Source organism: Galleria mellonella, unplaced genomic scaffold, assembly GCF_026898425.1.
Source record: "Galleria mellonella isolate WM207_F2 unplaced genomic scaffold, CSIRO_AGI_GalMel_v1 utg139, whole genome shotgun sequence".
NCBI classification, from domain to species: Eukaryota; Metazoa; Arthropoda; class Insecta; order Lepidoptera; family Pyralidae; genus Galleria; species Galleria mellonella.
Window position 1 is genome coordinate 393651 of NW_026441995.1, and position 22206 is coordinate 415856.

The following is a 22206-nucleotide window of genomic DNA, read 5'->3' on the forward strand; positions in this document are numbered from 1 at the left end:
GAACCCTTCTTGTTAATTCTTTTCTAATATTCTAAACATAAGCCTTTCCTTATGGTCCTCCCATAACCAGTAGTTGTCATGCCTATCAGGCGGATTGACAATCGCAGTTAGGCCTTGGTGATGTTTAAAGGGAGACGCTGCTGTCCATCCCCTGACCGTTAAGTTACCTTAGTCGCTTCTTACGACACCTACGGAAAAGGGTTACCATCTTTATGCCGGGAATACATGCCAAGATTTTCTATATATAGAAACGTGTGAGCAAAACATAAGCCCTCGGTGCTATTCTAGAATATAAGCGAAGTTTGTTACTTTCTATCAGTACCATCAGTTCAAATATTGCTTAAAAACCGTTTTCCTCAGATTTTTTTTCATTCAATTTATAATGGCAAACAATCTGACGGCCCACCTGATGGAAAGTGGTAACCATCGCCTATAGACATAAGCAGTAGCATGGACATAACAGAGTATACTGTTTCGCCCATGATACCTCCCATGCGTTACCATTTATGAGGACTCAGGTGTTATTCCTCTGTACCCTGTAAATTCACTGCCATATCCCATCCTTCGAATGGAAACACAGCCATGCAAACACAACTGTTTCATGGTAGAAACACGAAAGGGACAAAGGTGCCCAAGCAAACGACTTTTGTACAAATCCGTTATCTTTCTCTGGGAAATACAATATACATACCAGGGTAATGCATTATCATAAAAAAATATTGGCATCAATATGTAATTTCGTAACCACCGATTTATTGGAGAAATATTAATAAATAAAATTATCTATGGCAGACGAATAAACTGCAACCTCTATAACCAAGCCATACTTCATTTTGTCTTGTTTTTTAAACATGAAATTGTTAATTTTAGAAGATTGTTCACTTATTTATAAAAGTTATGGTAATTATTGTTATTTTAATAGATTAGTACCTGTTTTATTTTTGTTAATTTTCTTCTATATTATTGTTATTTACATTTTGTATCCCATGTTATGGTGTGTAGCGGAGAGTGGAGATAATAGCTGCAAGACAGTCTCTTTGTGACTAATGTCGAGTTATTATCGATCCTAAAAAGACTTTAAATTAAGCTAAGGATAAATATTATCTGTGGTTAAGGTTTCCTAATAAATATTTTTTTTTTATAATTTATTTAAACAGTTTAATGTTCGTTGTGAGCCAACCAACAAAAACTTTACACGATTTATCCGTAGAACAGAAATAAGTCATCGGAAAAGGTTACCTGAAATTCTCACGAGAACGGATGTTGCGCCGGCTACTACAGGAAAAAAAAAATAATGTAATATATACTCCTATTATAAAGCGGAAAGATTTGATCGTTTGCTTTTTTGTTTGTTTGTAATTGATAAACTTATCAACCGATTTTAAAAGTTCTTTCACCTATAAAAAGCTATTTCTTATTTATTTATTTTTAAATAACTTGGATCCATTTTTGTTAGTAAGTGTACTTAAAAACTATGTTAATACTTAATCACTAATAATGATCTAGTCCTCTCGGCGAGCATTCTCACTAGAGGACTATCTAATTTATTAACAAACATGTTCAGGATACTGTTGCTACTCCCGCGTATTCGACGTAGAAACGAAGCTGTCTTTTTACGCCAGACTGCGTCAAAACTATCTGTGCGAGCGTCGGCAAACATCGCTGAGGCGCTAAAGAAGCCCGGGAGCTGCAACAACAACCTGAAATTATTAAATAGAATAGAATAGAATAGAATTTAAAAGAATAAATTGGATACGCAAAGCATTGCTATCAACGAAAAACATGGCCGTATGGTCCCGATATAGAATAGGCAGTGTCCTTCTTAAAACATCTCTAAAGTTTAACTGCGGTTACCAATGCGTCTGCCAAGTATAGCAACTACTGGCAAAACTTCCAAGACGGATAACTATGTTCAGCAGTGGACAGTTAAAGGCTGGTATGCTAATGAGTTACATAGGCTATATATTCTTTTCAAAAAATTCTTTCTATCCGTGAGAAAGTGACCCGAGTCACTAGTACTATCATGCATTAATTCTTTTTCTATTCATGTTAAAAGTTACCCGAAGTTTAAACATCAGCAGTCAGCGAAAGCAATCAGACGTGGATCATATGAATTTACATCAAACTATAATTTGTATGTAAAATGTTTTGGCACATCAGACGGCCCGTGTCACTTTACTGTTATGAATGATTCTCACAATAAAACGGTATATTTTGTATATGAACCGTTATCTTTTAATGTAGGTAATCGTGGTATATAGTTTAATTCGAACGTTATCACGGTAATTCGCGTTTGGTTATAAATAAATTCGCACCGCGTCGTTACTTGTACAATAGAATACTTTTGTAGGATTAATAGTAGGGTTCATCTTGTAAATAAATTTAATCAATAATTAAAAAAACAATAATTATTTTACTACAAAACAAATAAATTTTTAAATTGTGTATGTTAACAAACACTTTAGTCGCTGGCCCGTGCGCGGTATGCGCGCCCAGCCTACAATCACAAAGCGCCTGCGCGACCTGCGCGCGCATCATGCGAGTGAGTCCCGTGACCACGTGACCAAGCGTCATGATATATATATATATATATATATATATATATATATATATATATATATATATATATATATATATATATATATATATATATATATATAAACCTCTTATTTTAAGTGACTTAAAAGGTGTGCCGATATTTTAAGTGCATTCTTACACCATTACCACATAGCGAGTGTATTTATGTTTATTTTCATTAATTAAGGTTTCATGTAAATAGTTACTAAATTGTTAACTTAACAATTGGTGTTAAGTAAACTAAGGTGGGCATGTGTGCATACCAATAACTCGGTTGTGCAAGCCGCAACAGACATCTCTTGTCTTGTGCAACGCAAATGTCCAGCGATGTGACCGCTACCCAGCTGGACTTATTCAAACGTACCTATCTATTTATAATATTTTTTTTTATATATATAATGATAATTTTTATATATATATATATATATAATGATGATTTAACTAAAGTACAATTGCACAGTCGTTTTATACACGACCGACATACACTTTTGTATGTCGCATTAACATTTTGAACTATTTGGAACCGAGTTAAAACTTGTAAAGGTCTAATATATTTATTAAATCCTCAATTTGAATGTGTGAATGTGACAGAAAGTGATCTCTGACTACCCCTCATCTAATGGTATCTGTTATTTATTTATTTATTTAGAACATAATATAATATCAAATGGAGGCGAATGTAATGGACAATGCATTTTATTTATATTTCTTTTTATTATTATTTTTAATAAGGAATTTCACGACTGACTCTTGGCCACAACAGAATATCAGTATTTTGCTCTAATAAGGGCAAAGCAATAAACTGAGTTGTGAACATTAAAAAAAAATAATTAAAAAATAATCACAATTATTTATATAAGAAAAAAATAACAAGTGTATAAGTTAATTATTAGACAGATATAACTTTTTTTTTCTTTAGTATCATAGAATATATAAACAAATTGTGCGTGCGTGCGTGCGTATGTGTGATACTCCTAAATGGCGTATTAAGGTAAAACATACAGCAGTTTTTAAGTTAAACCTTTAGGAACCCAGTGTATTTTATTTGCATTTTATTTGGTGCTGCAGCAAAACTTCTATAAATTATTTTTTGCTCTTCTATTGCTGCTAGATTTTAATAAATAAGAAATGATATAAGGGATTTTAAATCCTTTACATATTTTTTTAAATATTTTCCAAGTACTGTCTTCGTCGAGTTAGAATTTTATTACATTAGTTAAGTTTCTACCTTTACCATTGAGAATCGGTTGGAAATTTTATTGAATTATAAATTAACAAAGCTACAGATGGAGCCAGTATGTTTACAAATAACGTTGAATGTAAAATAACTGAAAGCTTCTCAATATATACCTGGAGGTGTGCCGATGGTCGTAGCTCTCGCTCCCATGGGACGTAACCAGTCGCAAATCATGAGACGAGCGAAGTAAGAGCAGCGAACTCGAGGTGGTAGGGTTCCTTACTTTTATAATAATGATAACCTACCTATGACATGATGATAATGATTACCTAGTTGCATATAATTCAAATTTAATGCTTTTTTTTTATAAAATTGGGGACAAATTAATGTCCTACTTTTCTATTTGGCTCTAATATACATATAGGTGTGTTATTGTGTCTTTTCTCTTTTACCAGAGGGAGACTTTGTACAAAAGTCAAAAGTTTCTTGGGTACCTCTGTCCCATTCGTGTTACAACCGTGAAGCAGTTGTGTTTGCATGGCTGTGTTTCGGTTTGAAGGATGGGATATGGCGTGAATTTACAGGGTACAGAGGAATAACACCCGAGTCCTCAGGAATGGCAACGCATGGGGGGTATCATGAGTGAAACAGTATACTTACGCTTCACGGTAGATAGAAACACGAATGGGTCAGAGGTACACAAGCAATCAACTTTTGTACAAAGTCTCCCTCTGGTAGAGGATTTTTTACTTGGATACAGGCTCCTAAAACCGGACACGTCCGCGCGTCAGCGTCTAGTGCACACAATGTCATTATATTCCTATTCCAATCGTGGGCTGCATAAATCATAGCCTCTCTCAGTCAGTGATGGCGGCCGGTGTCTAGACATTACCTGGGATCGGTATTCGCTGGGCACATAACGTAATTTGTTACCAGTGCTTTCCGTTAGACCCTTTATGCATAAACAGGAACAGATTTCAAGTAGATCGCGTACATAATAGACACCAATGGTGTTCTAGTTTCAAGAAATTTAAATCTTTTAAACTAAGAACAAGGAATTACATAGAAGGAGTGATAAAATTGTCAATTCACAGCAAGCTAGTGTATAGAAAATGTTATACGGCCGTATAACCCTATCAAATTCAGATACAATTTGCATGCATACTTTTTACATAAAATGTGTCGAATATATAATCTAGTAATGTAAAATTTGTCATTGACAAATAATTGACACATCAAATATTTTCTATACACTAGCAGCAAGCTATGAAATGAGAAAAATAGCAACTGATGATGTATCTCTCGTCCTCTTTTTACTAATTACATTTGCATAAGAAGAAAGCAGAAAACTATATGATTTACAGTTTTTATTTTATCATTCTCCCTCTGTGTGCCGTGTCAGCATAAGTTTTACCTTCATTCTATTATTTTTTCATTCACATAACGAACTATGTCTGCAGATAGAATTAACATTTAGAAACAGAATTTTACTAATCACCTTAACAGTAACATCGTATTATGAATAGCAAATACGTAAACTTATATATGCATTACCAGGGCTCTTCATTTCACTATATTGATGCATTTTTTAAGGTACATAATATTATACCATCAGGTGAGCCGTATACATGATTGCCACCACGGTTGTATAAAAAAAATGTAAGATTTACGTTTACTACGTGACACACTATTATAATTTTAATTAATATGCATTCCTATGCGGAGAAAGCTACAAATAAATGCGTATTCTTTATAGTAATTCAATAAAGAAGCTATACTTTCTTACATTTGTATTATTTCATTAAATACTGCTCTCTTCTTTTCTTTTCTTTCTTTTTTATGTCATCATCATCATAGCCTTTAACTGTCCGCTGCTGAATATAAGCCTCCTCCTTGGGGGGGAGGGGTTTACCAGTAGTTGCCACGCTTGGCAGGCGGATTAGCAACCGCAGTTAGGCTTTGGAATATGTTTTAAGAGGGACGCTGCTGCCCATCCCTCGCTCTCCCTTAGTTGCCTCTTACGACAGTCGTGGGAAAGGTAGGGGTGGCTATATATATATATATATATATATATATATATATATAGATATATATATGTGTGTGTGTGTGTGTGTGTTTGTATGTTTAGTAGTGAAATGATCTGTTTTTACTGTTTCTCGAAACAACTTTTTTATTGTACCTACGTTTAATAACTAGCTTGCTGTTGTAAATAAACTAATGTTAACGTAGTACTAAAGGTTTACTAGAGTCGAGCTTTATATAAGAGTCGTTTATCTCTGTCCCACTCCTGTTTCTGCCGTGAAGCAGTGATGCTTACATGAGTGAGATACGGCAGTGAAATTACAAGTGAAATTACATTACAGTCCTCAGGAATAGCAACACATGAGCATATTCTGTTATGTTCATGGTACAATTCATGTCTATAGGCACTTTCCATCAGGTGGGCCGTCAGCTTATTGCCGATTCTCAATATTATAAACATTAACAAAAAATAAAACATTTCGTTAACAACTCTATAGGCATCTCTTCATAAAGTTAACTTTATTCGATGGACGACCCCATTACGTGTACCACATAGTAATAATGCGCTTCTAAGAGTTGACCTTGTAACTATCTGAACTAAAATACATTCACTTGCGTTTTTAATAGTTTTCCCACAAAACGCTTTAGACAATTCCGAGATCTGGCACGGGTGGGAAGAGTCCAATTTTGATTACACTTGCATGGTGTTTGGAGAGATTTTTGTCAAGAAAAAGTCGGTTTAATTGTCTTAAGTAGGCGCTATTGTTAATTACAAAGTAATTGTGTTCGGATTGTGCATATAAAGTTTTCTTTTTATAATGGATAATAATAATAATAAATAATCTTTATTTCACTCTTTGTTACAATATAGTTTGAAGTCCCTAACTCCCGAGGTAGGTATGAAAAAACCTGTGTTTCAGGAGTTAGTGCCTTTTTCCATATGTTGTAGTTTTACATTTTTTATGAAACAATATGAAACAGAGAAGTACCAAATACAAAAATAAAAAATAATTTTTGAGAAATAATAATTTATGGGTTCAGTGAAATTGTGATAAAAATGTATGCGAGTGTGTGTGAATGTGTATGTGTGTGTGTGTGTGCGCGTGAGCGTGCGCGTGCACTTGTATGTGTGAGTGTGGATGTGTGCGTGTGTATATGTGACATATGAATAGGTTATGTATAAGTGTATGTATATGTGAGAAAAGGTGGATGAGTAGGAGTGTATATATGTAAATTTAAGAATAAGTAGCTAATGGATGATAATGGAATGGTTATCCCGCCTGCGCTAACGGTATACACTGACAAGGCACTAGCGAGGGATGATAGTTGAGAATGAAAAGGCAGGTCAGTTAGTCCATCGTGATGAATACATCTGGAATTCAGCACGATGGGAAGGTCGACCTTACAAGGTTTATTTTTTTAATGGGTAAAAATGAAAAATATAGATAAATTGAGAACTTATTTATTTTGTTAGTTGCTAAAATACACATTCGATTGCAAATTCAAATTCATTGTTTAATGTTATTGTATTTATTTAGTAAACACAAGGAATTTACAACATGAGTACATTGGAGCCCGCACTAGGCGAACCTGTATCGCGGGAGTCCATCAAGACACAGTATTTTATATATGTATAACTATTTGAATAAAGATGGTGTGAATTTATATATATATATATATTAGAGAGCATAATTTCACAATAAATTTTTTATATCAGTGTATAATGTTTTAAAATTTATTTTCTTCGTCATTATACTTAACCCTTCTTCGCATGATTTTTTTTTATTGGTGAAATAAATCAAGGTGATATAATTCATGTTCAAAATTAAAGGAAATATGGTAGAATAAATAAAATTTGACAGCTATGGTTTTTTTTCTGCAATGGACATTAAAAAGGTATCCAGACACGATCAACTTAAAGTGAAATTTTTCTTTTATATAATTTTTGGGCTTTCAATGTTATGATGGAAATTTCCACCATTATGCAAAGAAGGGTTAAGTTGAGAATATTGTATGATTTCATATCATTTGTGGCCGTGTATAATTTGGTAAATATCGTGACACCTGTGATGTCACGCGTCGTGCGTCGTGCGTCGTGCGTCGTGCATACAACAGTATTTAGTATGCACAATGACTGTTGTTTAGTTTTAATATTTGTTACGAAAATAATATAATTATAGTTGGTCAATAATTGGTATTTTTAAAATAATTAAGGTCACCGACGACTCAAGGTCTCAGAATCAATAAAATCAATATAACAATAGGATTAATATTAGTTGTAATATCGCTGATTAAATTTTGTAGTTCGATCAACGTAATGAGATTGATCCGAGTGAAGTTATCTTATCGTATTCTCCTTTTACTATCACAAACGTTAAAAATAAGTAACTAATTGATCACTATTCGTACTGATTGATCAACAGAGGGAGACTTTGTACAAAAGTCGATTGCTTGGGCACCTCTGTCCCATTCGTGTTTCAACCATGAAGCAGTTGCGTTTGTATGGCTGTGTTTCGGTTTGAAGGTTGGGATATGGCGTGAATTTACTGGGTACAGAGGAATAACACCTGAGTCCTCAGGAATGGCGACGCATGGGGGGTATCATGGGCGAAAGAGTATACTCTGTTATGTCCATGCTACTGCTCATGTCTATAGGCGACGGTTACCACTTTCCATCAGGTGGGCCGTCAGCTTGTTTGCCTTTCTAAGTTGTATAAAAAAAAAAAACAAGCGAATGAGATACGTCGTGGCAGATAGACTACTTACTTTTGATGTCAAGACTGCGGTGTGCGTTGAACGCTTCTCCAAATGAAAACACAAGTATTGTAATAATGTCTGTCAATGATCCAAGTCCCATAATGTAATAATTATGTTTAATTTAACCACACCATGTCATACCAGTCGTAACTGTCCATTGTTGAACATAGGTGTCCCTTGTAAGTGGTCAATAAAGAATAAATAAATAAATAAAAAAAATATGGTTTTGCCAGTAATTGCTACGCTTTGTAAGCACGTTGGCTACCGCTTTAGCGATGTTTTAAGAGGGACGCTGCTGTTTCTCTCGACCATTGAGATCCCTTCATCGTCTTTTATGAACTATGAAGTATTATAGTACACTATGACACCCTATGGTTGACCTTGTAATTTCATTATATTCCTTCTATCTAAGCATAGTCGTTTTATAGCAGAAATACGAATGGAACAGAAGTACCCATGACGACTGTTGTACAGTGACTGTCTAATCTACGAAGATAGCTTTAGTACAGTCTCTGTCTGTCTACAAAACGTTTCGTCTTTCAATGATATAATTAGTTTTTCACCAAACATAATGTACTTGTTACCTTAGATTATATAAAGCCTCGAGCCTTAAAAAAAGGTTAACTTTGTCTCATTTTTTGTCAGTGTTCTATATACTATAAAATGTATTTTGACGTATTATTTAATAAATAAAATGAGTGTTTACGCATTAAAAAGATGCAGAAATAATAAGACGAAATAAATATAGAAGTTATAAAGGAATCACTCATAACTATTTATCACGCAAAATTGTACGAAAAAGTTGAAACGTTTTTTCAAAGCGTTTCTATGGAGACACTATATAATCAAAGCTCACATAGGCACCGAAGGAAGATGACTCAGCGTCAAGAGTCGTCAATAAATACCAACAATCAGCGTACAATGGTAGGTCGTGTGGCCGTCCCCGCACCACGCACCTTGCGACAAGGTTGCAACCGTATTGCACTGATCGTGTCGCTGGTTCAGTGAAAGGCGATAGCGATTATTAAAATGTAAAGTGAATTAATTATTATTTTTACATGAGAAAATAGTGTGTCGTGTCGTATCAAGAGGTGAAGAGACTGGCTGAAAATCGTAGTGAGCGGCAAGAGCTCCACCGACAAGAGCGCAGCTCTTAAATAGAATAGATAGATAGAGAAAATCTGTTATGGTGACTAAAATGCTTGTGGGAGCCATGTGGGTTCCCATCAGCTAAAACTATGCTGTCCCGGTTAGACTTTAAATACCTAATATCAGTCCTGCATGGTAATAGTATAAACAAATAAAATAAATTACTAGAAATATTTACCCGTAGTGACCCGAGATGTTCGCCATGTCTGAATCGTAATTCAAAATATTTGAGTTATATCTATTCTATCAAACAGGATTTTTTTTATCCAACTTAGAATGGCAAATAAGCTGACGGCCCACCTGATGGAAAGTGGTAACCATCGCCTATAGACATGAACAGTACCATGGACATAACAGAGTATACTGTTTCGCCCATGATACTTCCATGCGTTGCCATTCCTGAGGACTTAGGTGTTATTCCTCATATAGTGTCATTCCTCAGGATATATTTAGTCCAATGTTATACTTTGTTTACCTTATTATCTTGTAATTTTATGCTTTACTTCCATACATATCTTATTGCATATGCTTCTGTACAAAATTATTGGGATGCTGATGTTTTTGATTTAATCGCGTTTCGAATTATACATTTTCTAGAGAATTCCATAAATATTGTAAAAGTAAGTTAATACGGTCATAAAATTTGAAATAAATAGTTCACATTTTTAGAATTATTCAAAGATTTCAACCATGCTCATTGGAGAAAGTTGATCAGTTTTATAAATCACAAGGTTTTGACTTGATAAAACCTTTTTGCTCTTTATCGCCACATAACGAGTTTACTTTTTCTAATCGGTATAAAAATTATCCTATCTCCGAAGTTGAAGCAACAATACATGTATATTTACAGTCTTATTACAACCGGTTGAACGGTTTTGGAGATTAACTTAAACGAACATAGCGACACGTGATTTTTATATATTAAGATTCATTCTCAAAATGGTGTCCCAGTATTCCAAATTAGCGTGTCGAACTGAGGCAGTGACTGCGTTGTTTATCTCGGCAAAGCATCGCGGCTCCCGCGTGCCGCGGCCACGCACTAATAACCTCACTTTCGGTCGCACAAGAATTTAAATTGATGATTTTACCATAAAACGAAGCGCGCGAAACACCTCCGCGTCTATTAAATAAAAAGATATATCGCTCTTGAATAATAATAGTGATATATGTATATTAAATAATTTAAAATGCGTTTATATTATTTTTTTTTTATACAACTTAGAATGACAAACAAGCTGACGGCCCACCTGTTGGAAAGTGGTAACCGTCGCCTATAGACATGAGCAGTACCATGGATATAACAGAGTATACTGTTTCGCCCATAATACCCCCATGCGTTGAGTTGGGTACCTCTGTCACATTCGTGTTTCAACCGTAAAGCAGTTGTGTTTGCATGGCTGTGTTTCGGTTTGAAGGGTGGGATATGGCGTGAATTTACAAGGTACAGAGGAATAACATTTAAGTCCTTAGGAATGGCATTGCACGGGGGGTATCATGGGCGAAACGGTATACTTTGTTATGTCCATGGTACTGCTCATGTCTATAGGCGACGGTTACCACTTTCCATCAGGTGGGCCGTCAGCTTGTTTGCCATTCTAAGTTGTATAAAAAAAAATATACAGTTAGTATTATATAAAATATCATTGATTTCACTATCCGCTTGCCGCCTGTCATTGTACCAGCGGCGTTGTCATAGCGGACCAGTTCCTGCGCCACTTGTAATGTGAAATGAACGAACATTCATAGTAATTGTACCAAGGTGGTTGGGTTCTAGATTAGATGAGGTACGCACACTACGAGAATTATCTTCCACCTGTATATTGCACAGTTCGTAAATGTTTTAATTCAAAGAGACATTACTACTTGGATATTTTGTGTATTAAATGTTCAAATTTAAGAGCCACGTCTTTTAGGGTTTCGTCATCTATTCATATAGTCGTGAGGCTTTTTTTGAAATGTGAACACGAAATAGTGTACACAATTAAGTTGAAAAGAGTTAAAACTATCATGGTTAATTCCTGATGAATTCATCATGATGGGCTAACTGGCCTGTTTTCATTCTCATCTATCCCCTCTCATTGGTGCTCCGCCAGCGTATCCCGTTAGCGTAGGCGGGGTTACTATTCCATTTTCACCCATCAAAAAAAATCTCGTCTCATACAGATAGATAGATAGATATATCGTTTATTTGTTTGTTACTAATCACACACAACATGTACATAAGAATAGATAATACATAATACAACATAAGATTTATTAAATTGTGTTATTATGTGTGATCTGCAGTAACACAAAAAGGTATACTCTGTTATGTCCATGGTACTGCTTATGTCTATAGGCGACGGTTACCACTTTCCATCTGGTGGGCCGTCAGCTTGTTTGCCATTCTAAGTTGTATAAAAAAAATAAAAAAAAAAACATACACGCCGGTGCCGGAGACTCTCCTCTGTCAGATAGTGCACGATCTATAAAATCAGAGAATCAATCCTGTACATATCTATTCGTAATACCATTGTTTGTAAACAAAGATTTGTGAATGTAGTTATGAATGTGCGTGTTCTATTAGCAAAGAGGGAAAGGTGAACCGCATTCCGCAACCGGCGGCTGTGGGGACGCGAAATTAATTCTTACAGCGTTATATCACCTGTAATCACAGATAATAACAGTTTATGATCATTGATTAGCTTTAAATTACGTATAATCAAGTGAGGTTGAACTTTTTTTAATTATTAACAATTTTTTTTTGGTGGCATTCTTCTTCTTCTTCTTTCTTTTTTTGGTTCTTCGAGAATTTTCTATTTTTACTCATACTAACGAGATAAGTATATTTTTGATCAATAAAGAATACTGAGAAATACTTGGGCTCGTCTTTATATATAAATTCACTGCCATATCCTACCCTTCAAACCGATACACAGCCATGCAAACACAACTGCTTCACGGTAGAAACACGAATGGAACAGAGGTACCCAAGCAATCGACTTTTGTACAAAGTCTCCCTCTGGTAATCATCTGGTAGCATGCGGCTTCACTCGCGTGAATCAGGATATAAAGCATCCTATGTGCTAAGTCAGGATATAATCTACTAGTGCACAAAATTTCATTCAAATACCTTCAGTAGTTTTATATATATATATATATATATATATATATATATATAAAGTTTTTCTAAAAATACTACATAACACATTACGCTGACAATATAGCTTTCTGTAGTTCAATGAATTTTTTAAATTGGTTAAATAGTTTTTGAGTTTACAAACAAACAAGTAAATCTTTAATATATTTAATATAGATATATACGATTGACTCGAATCTCACCTTAAGTGATGTTGTGGTCTAAGGTGTTACACGCAAACTCAAATAATGCTTATTCACTCTAATTCTGAAAGACCCCATTTTAAAGTGGTCTGCAAACACAGATGCCGGAAGAGAATTTTACCTACTTCTAGAAAGAAAATAATTTACCATATTGAAAAGGATTAAACAATTCTTCTAATTTTACTGTTCTCACTTTAATTTCATTTACATTAAAATTATTTCATTTAAATTTGTTTAAAACTAATTAACCTAATTAAATAATTTATACTGGTATTGCAGGTGTTCATAGGCTACGGTAACCACTTACCATCAAGTGGGCCGTATGCTTGTTTGCCACCTCAGTGGTATAAAAAAAATAATTAAATGCACCATCGCGTGTCGAGATTTTTCTTAAATAGTTTATTTTAAACATTTAAATTTAGCGTGTGGAGTGGTGTATGTATGTTCTTGTTTTAATAAGCATGTTTTAAGAAAAATACTAAATATGAATTCGTAAGTGTAAAGGAAAACCCAAAAGACATGGAAAACTGTGTGAAAGATGATATGCCTAGATTAGAAGTGAATATGCAAACGACTGCAAATAGAGAAACAATGGAAGGTAAATACATATTACACCCAACCTTAAAAATAATTGAGATAAAGTTAGAAAGGCGATGAAGTCGAATAGTGTGTTTACAACCAGGATTTTATCTGCAAAATAAAACGTGAATTCAATTATCTATATTAATAATACTAAATCTCATCAATTCTAAAAATCATTGGATCAAAATCAGCAAAAATATTGCGTAACATAAACAAATACAGGCAAATTGAAAACCCTTTGTAAGGAAGTCGCTTAAAAATGACTCAGAGTTAAACAGTGTATCTTTTGTCAAACGAAATTACAGCAAGCGTTATAAATAATCAAGCGGCAGTCACAACACAAATAAAAATCTTCAAATCTTGGGTAATTATATGTGGCAGGGTATAGCAAATGGTTTATATGTTTTGTCATATAATGCTTGATGCAATGTGATATGTACCGGGGGAAAGGGATTGTTAGTAATGGAGACTGAGAATCCCATTGCTAGCAATATACCCAACCAGGTCGACCTTCTCGCGGTTCTCCCTGGAAACTATCATGGTTAATTCCTGATGAATTCATCATGATGGGCTAACTGGCCTGTTTTCATTCTCATCGATCACCCTTCACTGGTGCTCCGCCAGCGTATCCCGTTAGCGCAGGCGGGGTTACCATACCATTTTCACCTATAAAAAAAACCACAAATAAAAACCTATGAAATAATTATAACAGTCTATATTCACAAGGCACCGGGCAATCTAAACTAGATCACGTATTAGCATCGGAGGCGGAGACCGTCGACTCCGGTTACGTGCCAGCATCGTGACGGGCTTTCGACGATCACAAACTCACTGCGATCGTGAATGCATAAGTTATACGCTGTCAGATGTATGTTTAGTTTGATTTGTTGAGTTTTAATATTGACTCGAATAAGGATTATATAAAGAAACACCGTACAGCTACGCTGGAGGTCGATGTTTCAACTTGTACGCGGATGCAGGGAAATATAGTTGGGATAATTTTATGTACTGACTACCAGAGGGAGACTTTGTACAAAAGTCGTTTGTTTGGGCACCTCTGTGTTCGTGTTTCTATCGTGAAGCAGTTGTTTGCATGGCTGTGCTTCAGTTTGTAGGGTGAGATATGACAGTGAATTTACAGGGTACAGAGGAATAACACCGGAGTCCTCAGGAATGGCAACGCATGGGGGGTATCATGGGCGAAACAGTATACTCTGTTATGTCCATAGTACTGCTCATATCTATAGGCGACAGTTACCACTTTCTTAGAACCACTCTCCCCTCAATCCTCCCATCGCACCCTTCAAACCGAAACAAAGCCATGCAAACAACTGCTTGACGGTTGAAACATGAATAGGACAGAGGTACCCAAGCAATCGACTTTAGTACAAAGTCTCCCTCTGGTAAAACGAGTATGAAATAAGGAAATATGTTTACAAACGTTAGCAATTACAATATTAGCGGAATCTCCAAATGAGAATACTATTTATTGTTATTATTTATTTTATATTTATTTATTTATTACTATATTTAATTTTATAATGATTCTTCTTGTTTTTCGAGTTTTACTCCTATCGGAGGTTGGACAACATAAGGGCAAGCTTTATTTCGAAAGCTACCGCTCTTAACCTAATTTCAATTTGACTGTTTTTTTTTTTAAATTACTATTGTATGGATCATTATAAATAGAAATTTAATCTAATATATAAAATTCTCGTGTCACGGTGTTTGTTACCAAACTCCTCCGAAACGGCTTTACCGATATTTATGAAATTTTGTGTGCATATTGAGTAGGTCTGAGAATCGGCCAACATCTATTTTTCACACCCCTCAATGATAGGGGTGACCCTCCCCAAAATTTTATATTTTTATTTTTTTGACAAATTTTTCCACTTTTATTTTATTATAACTAAGCATTGAAAAATACATACAGCTTCAAATTTTTACCCTTTTACAATCAGCCCCTGTTTTTTAATAGCGATTTTTATATTTCGCAATAAGTGGTAAAACAACGTTTACGGGGTCAGCTAGTATTAAATATAATAATATTAATTTAAATTTATTACAAATTAAGTTCATATTGGTCCTTACAATAAAGACTTCGCTCTGATATCCAATTGAAATTTTAATATTGCAGATAGGTTTAGAAAACTGACACCTCAGTGTCAGACCTGATGTATGTATTTATACTGTTGATAATGCCTAAGAGAAAGAGAAAATAAGCCTTGGCAAGATGCCGCGAGACACGGTGACACAGTATAACGACCCAATATTCACGGCACGTCCCAAACATGTGTTGCCTCATTGTTTAACAAAGCAAAGGTTTTGTTTTCCAAGAAAAGGTTGCAAATAGTGGCAACGTAGATACTGTTTATCTTAAGTTTATTCTAATAATAAAGTTGTACTGGTATTCTTTTAGAGTAATTATGGAAGTTTTCATAATTCTCTTGTATTTTCAATCGATATCACAAAGAAGGAGGTCTACAAATCGGTTTTTTATATGTTTATTAAGTTATGAGGTATAATTCCGTCAATTGTAATACGATTTGGAATAATCTTTTTTTATCTGAAAGGTCACGCGTACAGATTTTTTTTGGGTGAAAATGGCATGGCAACCCTGCGCTTTGTACAAAAGTCGATTGCTTGGGTACCTCTGTCCCATTCGTGTTTAAACCGTGAAGCAGTTGTGTTTGCATGGCTGTGTTTCGGTTTGAAGGGTGGGATATGGCGTGAATTTATTGGGTACAGAGGAATAACACCGGAGTCTTCAGGAGTGGCAACGCTTGGGGGGTATCATGGGAGAAACAGTATACTCTGTTATGTCGATGGTACTGCTCATGTCTATAGGCGACGGTTACCACTTTCCATCAGGTGGACCGTCAGTTTGTTTGCCATTCTAAGTTGTATAAAAAAAAAGTAATTCTTAGAGAAAAACGGCTCAACTTTTTTATACAATTTTGCGTGATAAATAGTTATGAGTGATTCCTTTATAACTTCTATATTTATTTTGTCTTATTATTTCTGCATCTTTTTAATGCGTAAACACTCATTTTATTTATTAAATAATACGTCAAAATACATTTTATAGTATATAGAACACTGACAAAAAATGAGACAAAGTTAACCTGTCTTTAAGGCTCGAGGCTGTATTTATATAATCTAAGATATGAACTTCTTGTATGTTCCAGCTGGGTCGCGGCCGCGTGCCTGTGAGCGTGGTGCCCCCGCCGCGGTACGCGACGCTGCCGCTGCCGCCGGGCCACTTCGCTCCCCATCCCCACCCGCATCACCCACCGCACGCACTCTACTACCCACTACACGACACTGTACGTATTATTTGTTTATGATATAAAACTAACGGCCCACACAATGGAAAGCGGTAATCTATAGACATGGACAGCACTATGGACGTCACAGTGTACACTGTGACGCCTATGGCACTCTTCACGCGTGGCTGTTTATGCGGTCGTACTTTGCAGACCTACTAATATAAACCGTCTATCTATGTCTACCTTACAGCCTCACTGCCGCGTGGAAATCGACCTGATAGGGTATCAGGTCGACTTCCATGCGGTTCCACCTAACTTCATGGTTAATTCTTGTGGAATTTGTAAAAATGAAATTTGGCAAGAAGCAATGTCATGTAGCACAAGTAAAGGAAAAAAATCTAAAATCCGTAAATTTTGGATTTTTTTGGATTATGATTAGAATAGAATAGAATAGAAAATCATTTATTCAAATAAACTTACATTGAAGCACTTTTGAATAGTCATTACATTTTTTTTAATCTAATTTTGATGGAACCCTCGTTGCGCGAGTCTGACTCGCACTTGACCAGTTTTTTAATGGTTGATAACGGAATGGTAACCCCGCCTGCGCTAACAGTGTACCCTGGCGGGGTACCAATGAGGTACAGATAGGTGAGAATGAAAAGGCGGGTCAGTTAGCCCATCGTGACGAATACACCTTGAATTCAACACGATAATTTCCAATGACGACGTGGTAGTTGCCTGTCGGGGTGTATTGCTAGCAATGGGATTGGTAGTCCGCATTACTAATAATCCCTCCCCCCCCCCTCAATTCATACAAACTAAGCAGTTGTTACGTTGCAGCGCATCCGGCGGCGGCGCTCGCCCCGCTCCCCGCGGCAGGAGCGGAGGCGCGCGGGCGGACGCGGGCGCGAGCGCGACTCGCAGCTCACCCGCTCGCTCGAGCGGATACACCGCAAGCGGCGAGCGGAGCGGGAGCGGATGACCGACGCCGACCTCAAGAGGACTTACACTGGTCTTGACAGGTCAGTGATCCTTTCAATAATAACAAGTTTGTTTGTTAGAGTATGGCACAACAAGATGAGAGATTACCAGACTTACCAGAGGGAGACTTTGTACAAAAGTCGATTGCTTGGGTACCTCTGTCCAATCTATCAATATATCCCGTCAGATCGACTTCCACGCGGTTCCCCCTGGAAACTATCGTAATTAATTTGTCGTTGAATTAGTCACGACGCGCTAACTGACCAGCCTTCAGTTCAGCTTTACCAATCATCCCTCAGTGGTGTCACGCGTGGCATCATACGGCGGGGTCACTATTTCAATATTATCCATTAAAAAAAAAATATGATGGGAATTTATTTACTATTGTTTTTTTTATTTTTTTTATACAACTTAGCAAACAAGCTGACGGTCCACCTGACGGAAAGTGGTAACCGTCGCCTATAGACATGAGCAGTACCATGGATATAACAGAGTATACTGTTTCGCCCATGATACTCCCCATGCGTTGCCATTCCTGAGGACTCAGGTGTTATTCCTCTGTACCCAGTAAATTTACGCCATATCCCACCCTTCAAACCGAAACACAGCCATGCAAACACAACAGCTTCACGGTTGTAACACGAATGGGACAGGGGTTCCCAAGCAATCGACTTTGTACAAAGTCTCCCTAAGAATTAAAAAAATAAATAAAAATATATAATAAGTATTCGCATTTATGTTTTATTTATTATTTTTAGGGCATATGCTGAGCAATTCATAGCGGTGTGCGACGAGAGCCGCCACGCGGCCGAGCAACATGATTCGCTCGGCAGCACCACCAGCTCAAGTGACACGCCGCACTCGCATGGCGACCTCTGAACGTGTTACAGAAATATCGAGTCATCACAAATTCGTCCATCTACCTTACGAGTGATTGTTCACCAAAAAAAATGTTGGTGAAGTTATCGCCGGGGTAAAAAATATACAATCGAATTCAGAATTTAAATTGTAGATTAAAAATTTATTTAATTTTTTACAACATTGACTGTACATCAAAATTAATGCATATTTAGTATTTATTTATTTAAATTTACAAAATCGTCACAATTTAGGTTAGAACTGAATTAGTTTATCTGTAAAATGAATTATATTTCTGAATACTCGTCTAGTTTATGGCTAACGTAATAGTTAGGATAACGTACCAAACTAAACCAGATAGCTTTATGTATTCTAGGTACGCCACATATTGTAAATAATGTTACCTTACTAACTGCACTGGTAAGATTAATGTCTAATACTTAAAAACATTATGGCACGATACATATAACATGTACTTATTAGTAACGCGTGCCTTTAAATTAGTTGAGTCGTACATGTTGAGAACTTATTTACATGTATTATTCAATTAATTTATTAACGGACTACATACCTATTTAATATACGATTAAGACCATCAATTTAAGTTTCCACCTTGCACCGTGTTGCTTTGTTCTGGTTTGAACAGAGAGATGCTGCAGTAAAATTACTGGATACTAAAGATAAACGGAGTCACGGAGATCAGTAACACACGAGCGACGTCTTCAGTGTTAGAAGCTTTTCTTTACTCTTTACAGATTTAAGCATTTATTTGTCGACATTTGATATATTTTTTTATTGTATTTTCGGAAAGGATTTTTGTAATGACATACTTGTTTCTGAGTTAAACCGACCGACTGAGTAATAGTTGTGTAATGACAATGACTACTTTGAACCATGCACGTTTATTTTAATACCACTGTTATAGGTAACCATATCATATGCACGTTTCACAGCATCTCTATATAATCATATTTCATCAGCAGCAAACAAAGAACATGAGGTGGAATCTGTAGTTACTAACGTGACCACATACTAACCCAACGTTTGTATACTTGTGTAATATCGTCAAATATCTGTGGTATAGTTATTTCTAAGTCTTATTTACTTTTAGTTTTCGATTGTAAGAAGCGTTGATAGACAGAGATTAATTTTTTTTTTAACTTCACATGTAACAATCGTCATTTCAGTTATTTATTATTGAATTTTATATACTCTTTTATACTTGTCCCTTAATGACTTGAATGAATGAGCCGAACATGTAATTAATTATTTTTTCAATTCCTAATCGACATTCAAAAATATAGTAAATAATACTGATGCGCTAGCATTGATAAGATAATTTTCTTTCTTATTGCATTGAGTTGGCTGGAAGAGATCTCCTTCAGAGATAATACCACCCTTGCTAACAAGTTGTTAAACTAACCGCTGTATACATTATTTTTATTAGTGGCATTTAATATAAAGAATATATTAAATACCACTAATAAATAAATAAATTTGGTAAATCTGTCAACTTATAATAATACCCATTAAATTTTGCCTTCTCGTGTAAGGTACCGCCATCTAGTGTGACATCTAAACATGACAACTACAAGACTGATGGTTCATCTTTCTAAATAAATTGTACAACTTTACAAATTTAATGTTGCTTTTCATCAATATTTTATGTAATTTGAGTAAAGTATTTAATGTTACGAAGTCATTATAAAGAATAATCTCTGCCTATCAGCATTTTAGTTTATCCTCTATCGTATAATATGTTAGTGTTCGTAGGTAGGTATGTAAATATATGAAATGAAAGTCCGATGTACCTAAGCGGTGCCAAATTCAGCTCGCGAGCTTGCTATTGGTGTGTATATACGCGCGTTACATCTAAATTTGCTCAATTCGTCTCTATACTCAGTGTAGGTTAAGTTTTCTATGTTTGTAGGTTGCCTTACTTGGCTACTGCCCGATATTTAACTTTTTGCAATCTAATTAACAATGTGAATATTTTCTTTCCTTTGTGTACTTAGTTATTATGTTTATAGGCGATCAATTTTATTTTTATTATGGGTCAAATCGAAGAAAACCAATAAATAAATGTAATATTTTACTTGTAACAAATAGAATTTATTACTTATAAGAATATTAACACAAAACTATTAAATATTAATTTAACTCACTTATATAATTATATAATAAAAATATATTAAATTTGATCGAAAGATACAATTAATACTCGTAAGAAAGTATATGTCTAGAATCATATATAACAACCAGAAAAGTCCATTCACATGTTAGGCACATGCAACTTGTATTCACATGTTGCATGTAACATGTACATTGTTGGGACATATTTTAACAACGATCTCCCCTTCATGTTAAATATCCATTGTGTATAACGACCTGATGGATAAAGCCTACATTTAATTTTTTTTTTATGAAAAATCTGTGTATTTGTATTGTTGTGTGTGTATTGACAGTTTTACGTGAGGCTTACAACATACATATATTGGGACAGGGGTTTTACTGTAAACATGCGAAAGTTATTGCTTAATAGGTACAAGGGTAAACCTTATGACTTATTCCATTTTGACTCTATTCAAACAACTAGACACAGAGGACTTTTTGGTATCTTAATTTAATAACTACCAGTTTAACTTACGTGTAATTAGATTGAAAAAGCTCGACTAGTTTCGGAATCAGTTCGTGATCCTTAGTCTTGAGCAACTGTGACGCGAGCACGAGTCTGACTTTTTCGAGCTAATTACATGTAAGTAATAGTTATTACATTAAAATAAAATGTATGCTTACGAAACTTTAAACAATAAAATATTGCAATAGCTTAAAACTGAATGGAGAACGAAGAGTTCTTTGTGTCCATAGAAAGATAGTAGTTTGACCAAAATGGAATTAGCCAATATTTTTATATACCCATATTTTATTTTTAAATTATACTAATATTGTTTGTTCTATAATATTTCATTTATGTATATAGGTAAATATAGTCTCAATATTGTAAAATATATAATTTCTTATGCTAAGTTAAAAATGATTGATTACAGATAGAGAACTAGTGGATTTAATGAATTTATTTATTTATTTTTTCTATAAATTTTATTAAAAAAAGAAAATAAAACTCAATGCTTGTAAATTGTGAAGTGCGAATAAATTGTTTTAAATAAAAAAAAGTAATATTTTATTGATTGTAGATACAAAAATATATTCTATATTATTGGTATACTATACTAATACTCTTTGTATGGTATCATGGGCGAAACAGTATACTCTGTTATATCCATGCTACTGCTCATGTCTATAGGCGACGGTTACCACTTTATATCAGGTGGGCCGTCAGCTTATTTGCCATTCTAAGTTGTATAAAAAAATGAATTCAAATTGTGAGATAACAGACGTAACAGGTACCTATTTAGTAGGATTATATTTAGAATTTTACATTATTAAATGGTTGCTAAAAAAAATCTACGAACTGAGATTTTCCTCTTTTTGGAATAACAGGCAGCATGC

The 22206-nt window shown here is 35.0% G+C and overlaps 1 protein-coding gene across 1 annotated transcript in view; it reads left to right on the plus strand.

Moving 5' to 3' along the window:
- LOC113515328 (uncharacterized) overlaps positions 1–21845 on the plus strand; it is a 108609-nt gene extending 86764 nt beyond the window's left edge. The window contains exons 5-7 of the mRNA XM_052903340.1: positions 16774–16911; positions 17698–17879; positions 18597–21845. Coding sequence (XP_052759300.1) covers positions 16774–16911; positions 17698–17879; positions 18597–18717 — 441 coding nt within the window. The 3' untranslated portion in view covers positions 18718–21845. The remainder of the gene's footprint in view (positions 1–16773; positions 16912–17697; positions 17880–18596) is intronic.
- The last annotated feature ends 361 nt before the right edge of the window (positions 21846–22206 follow it).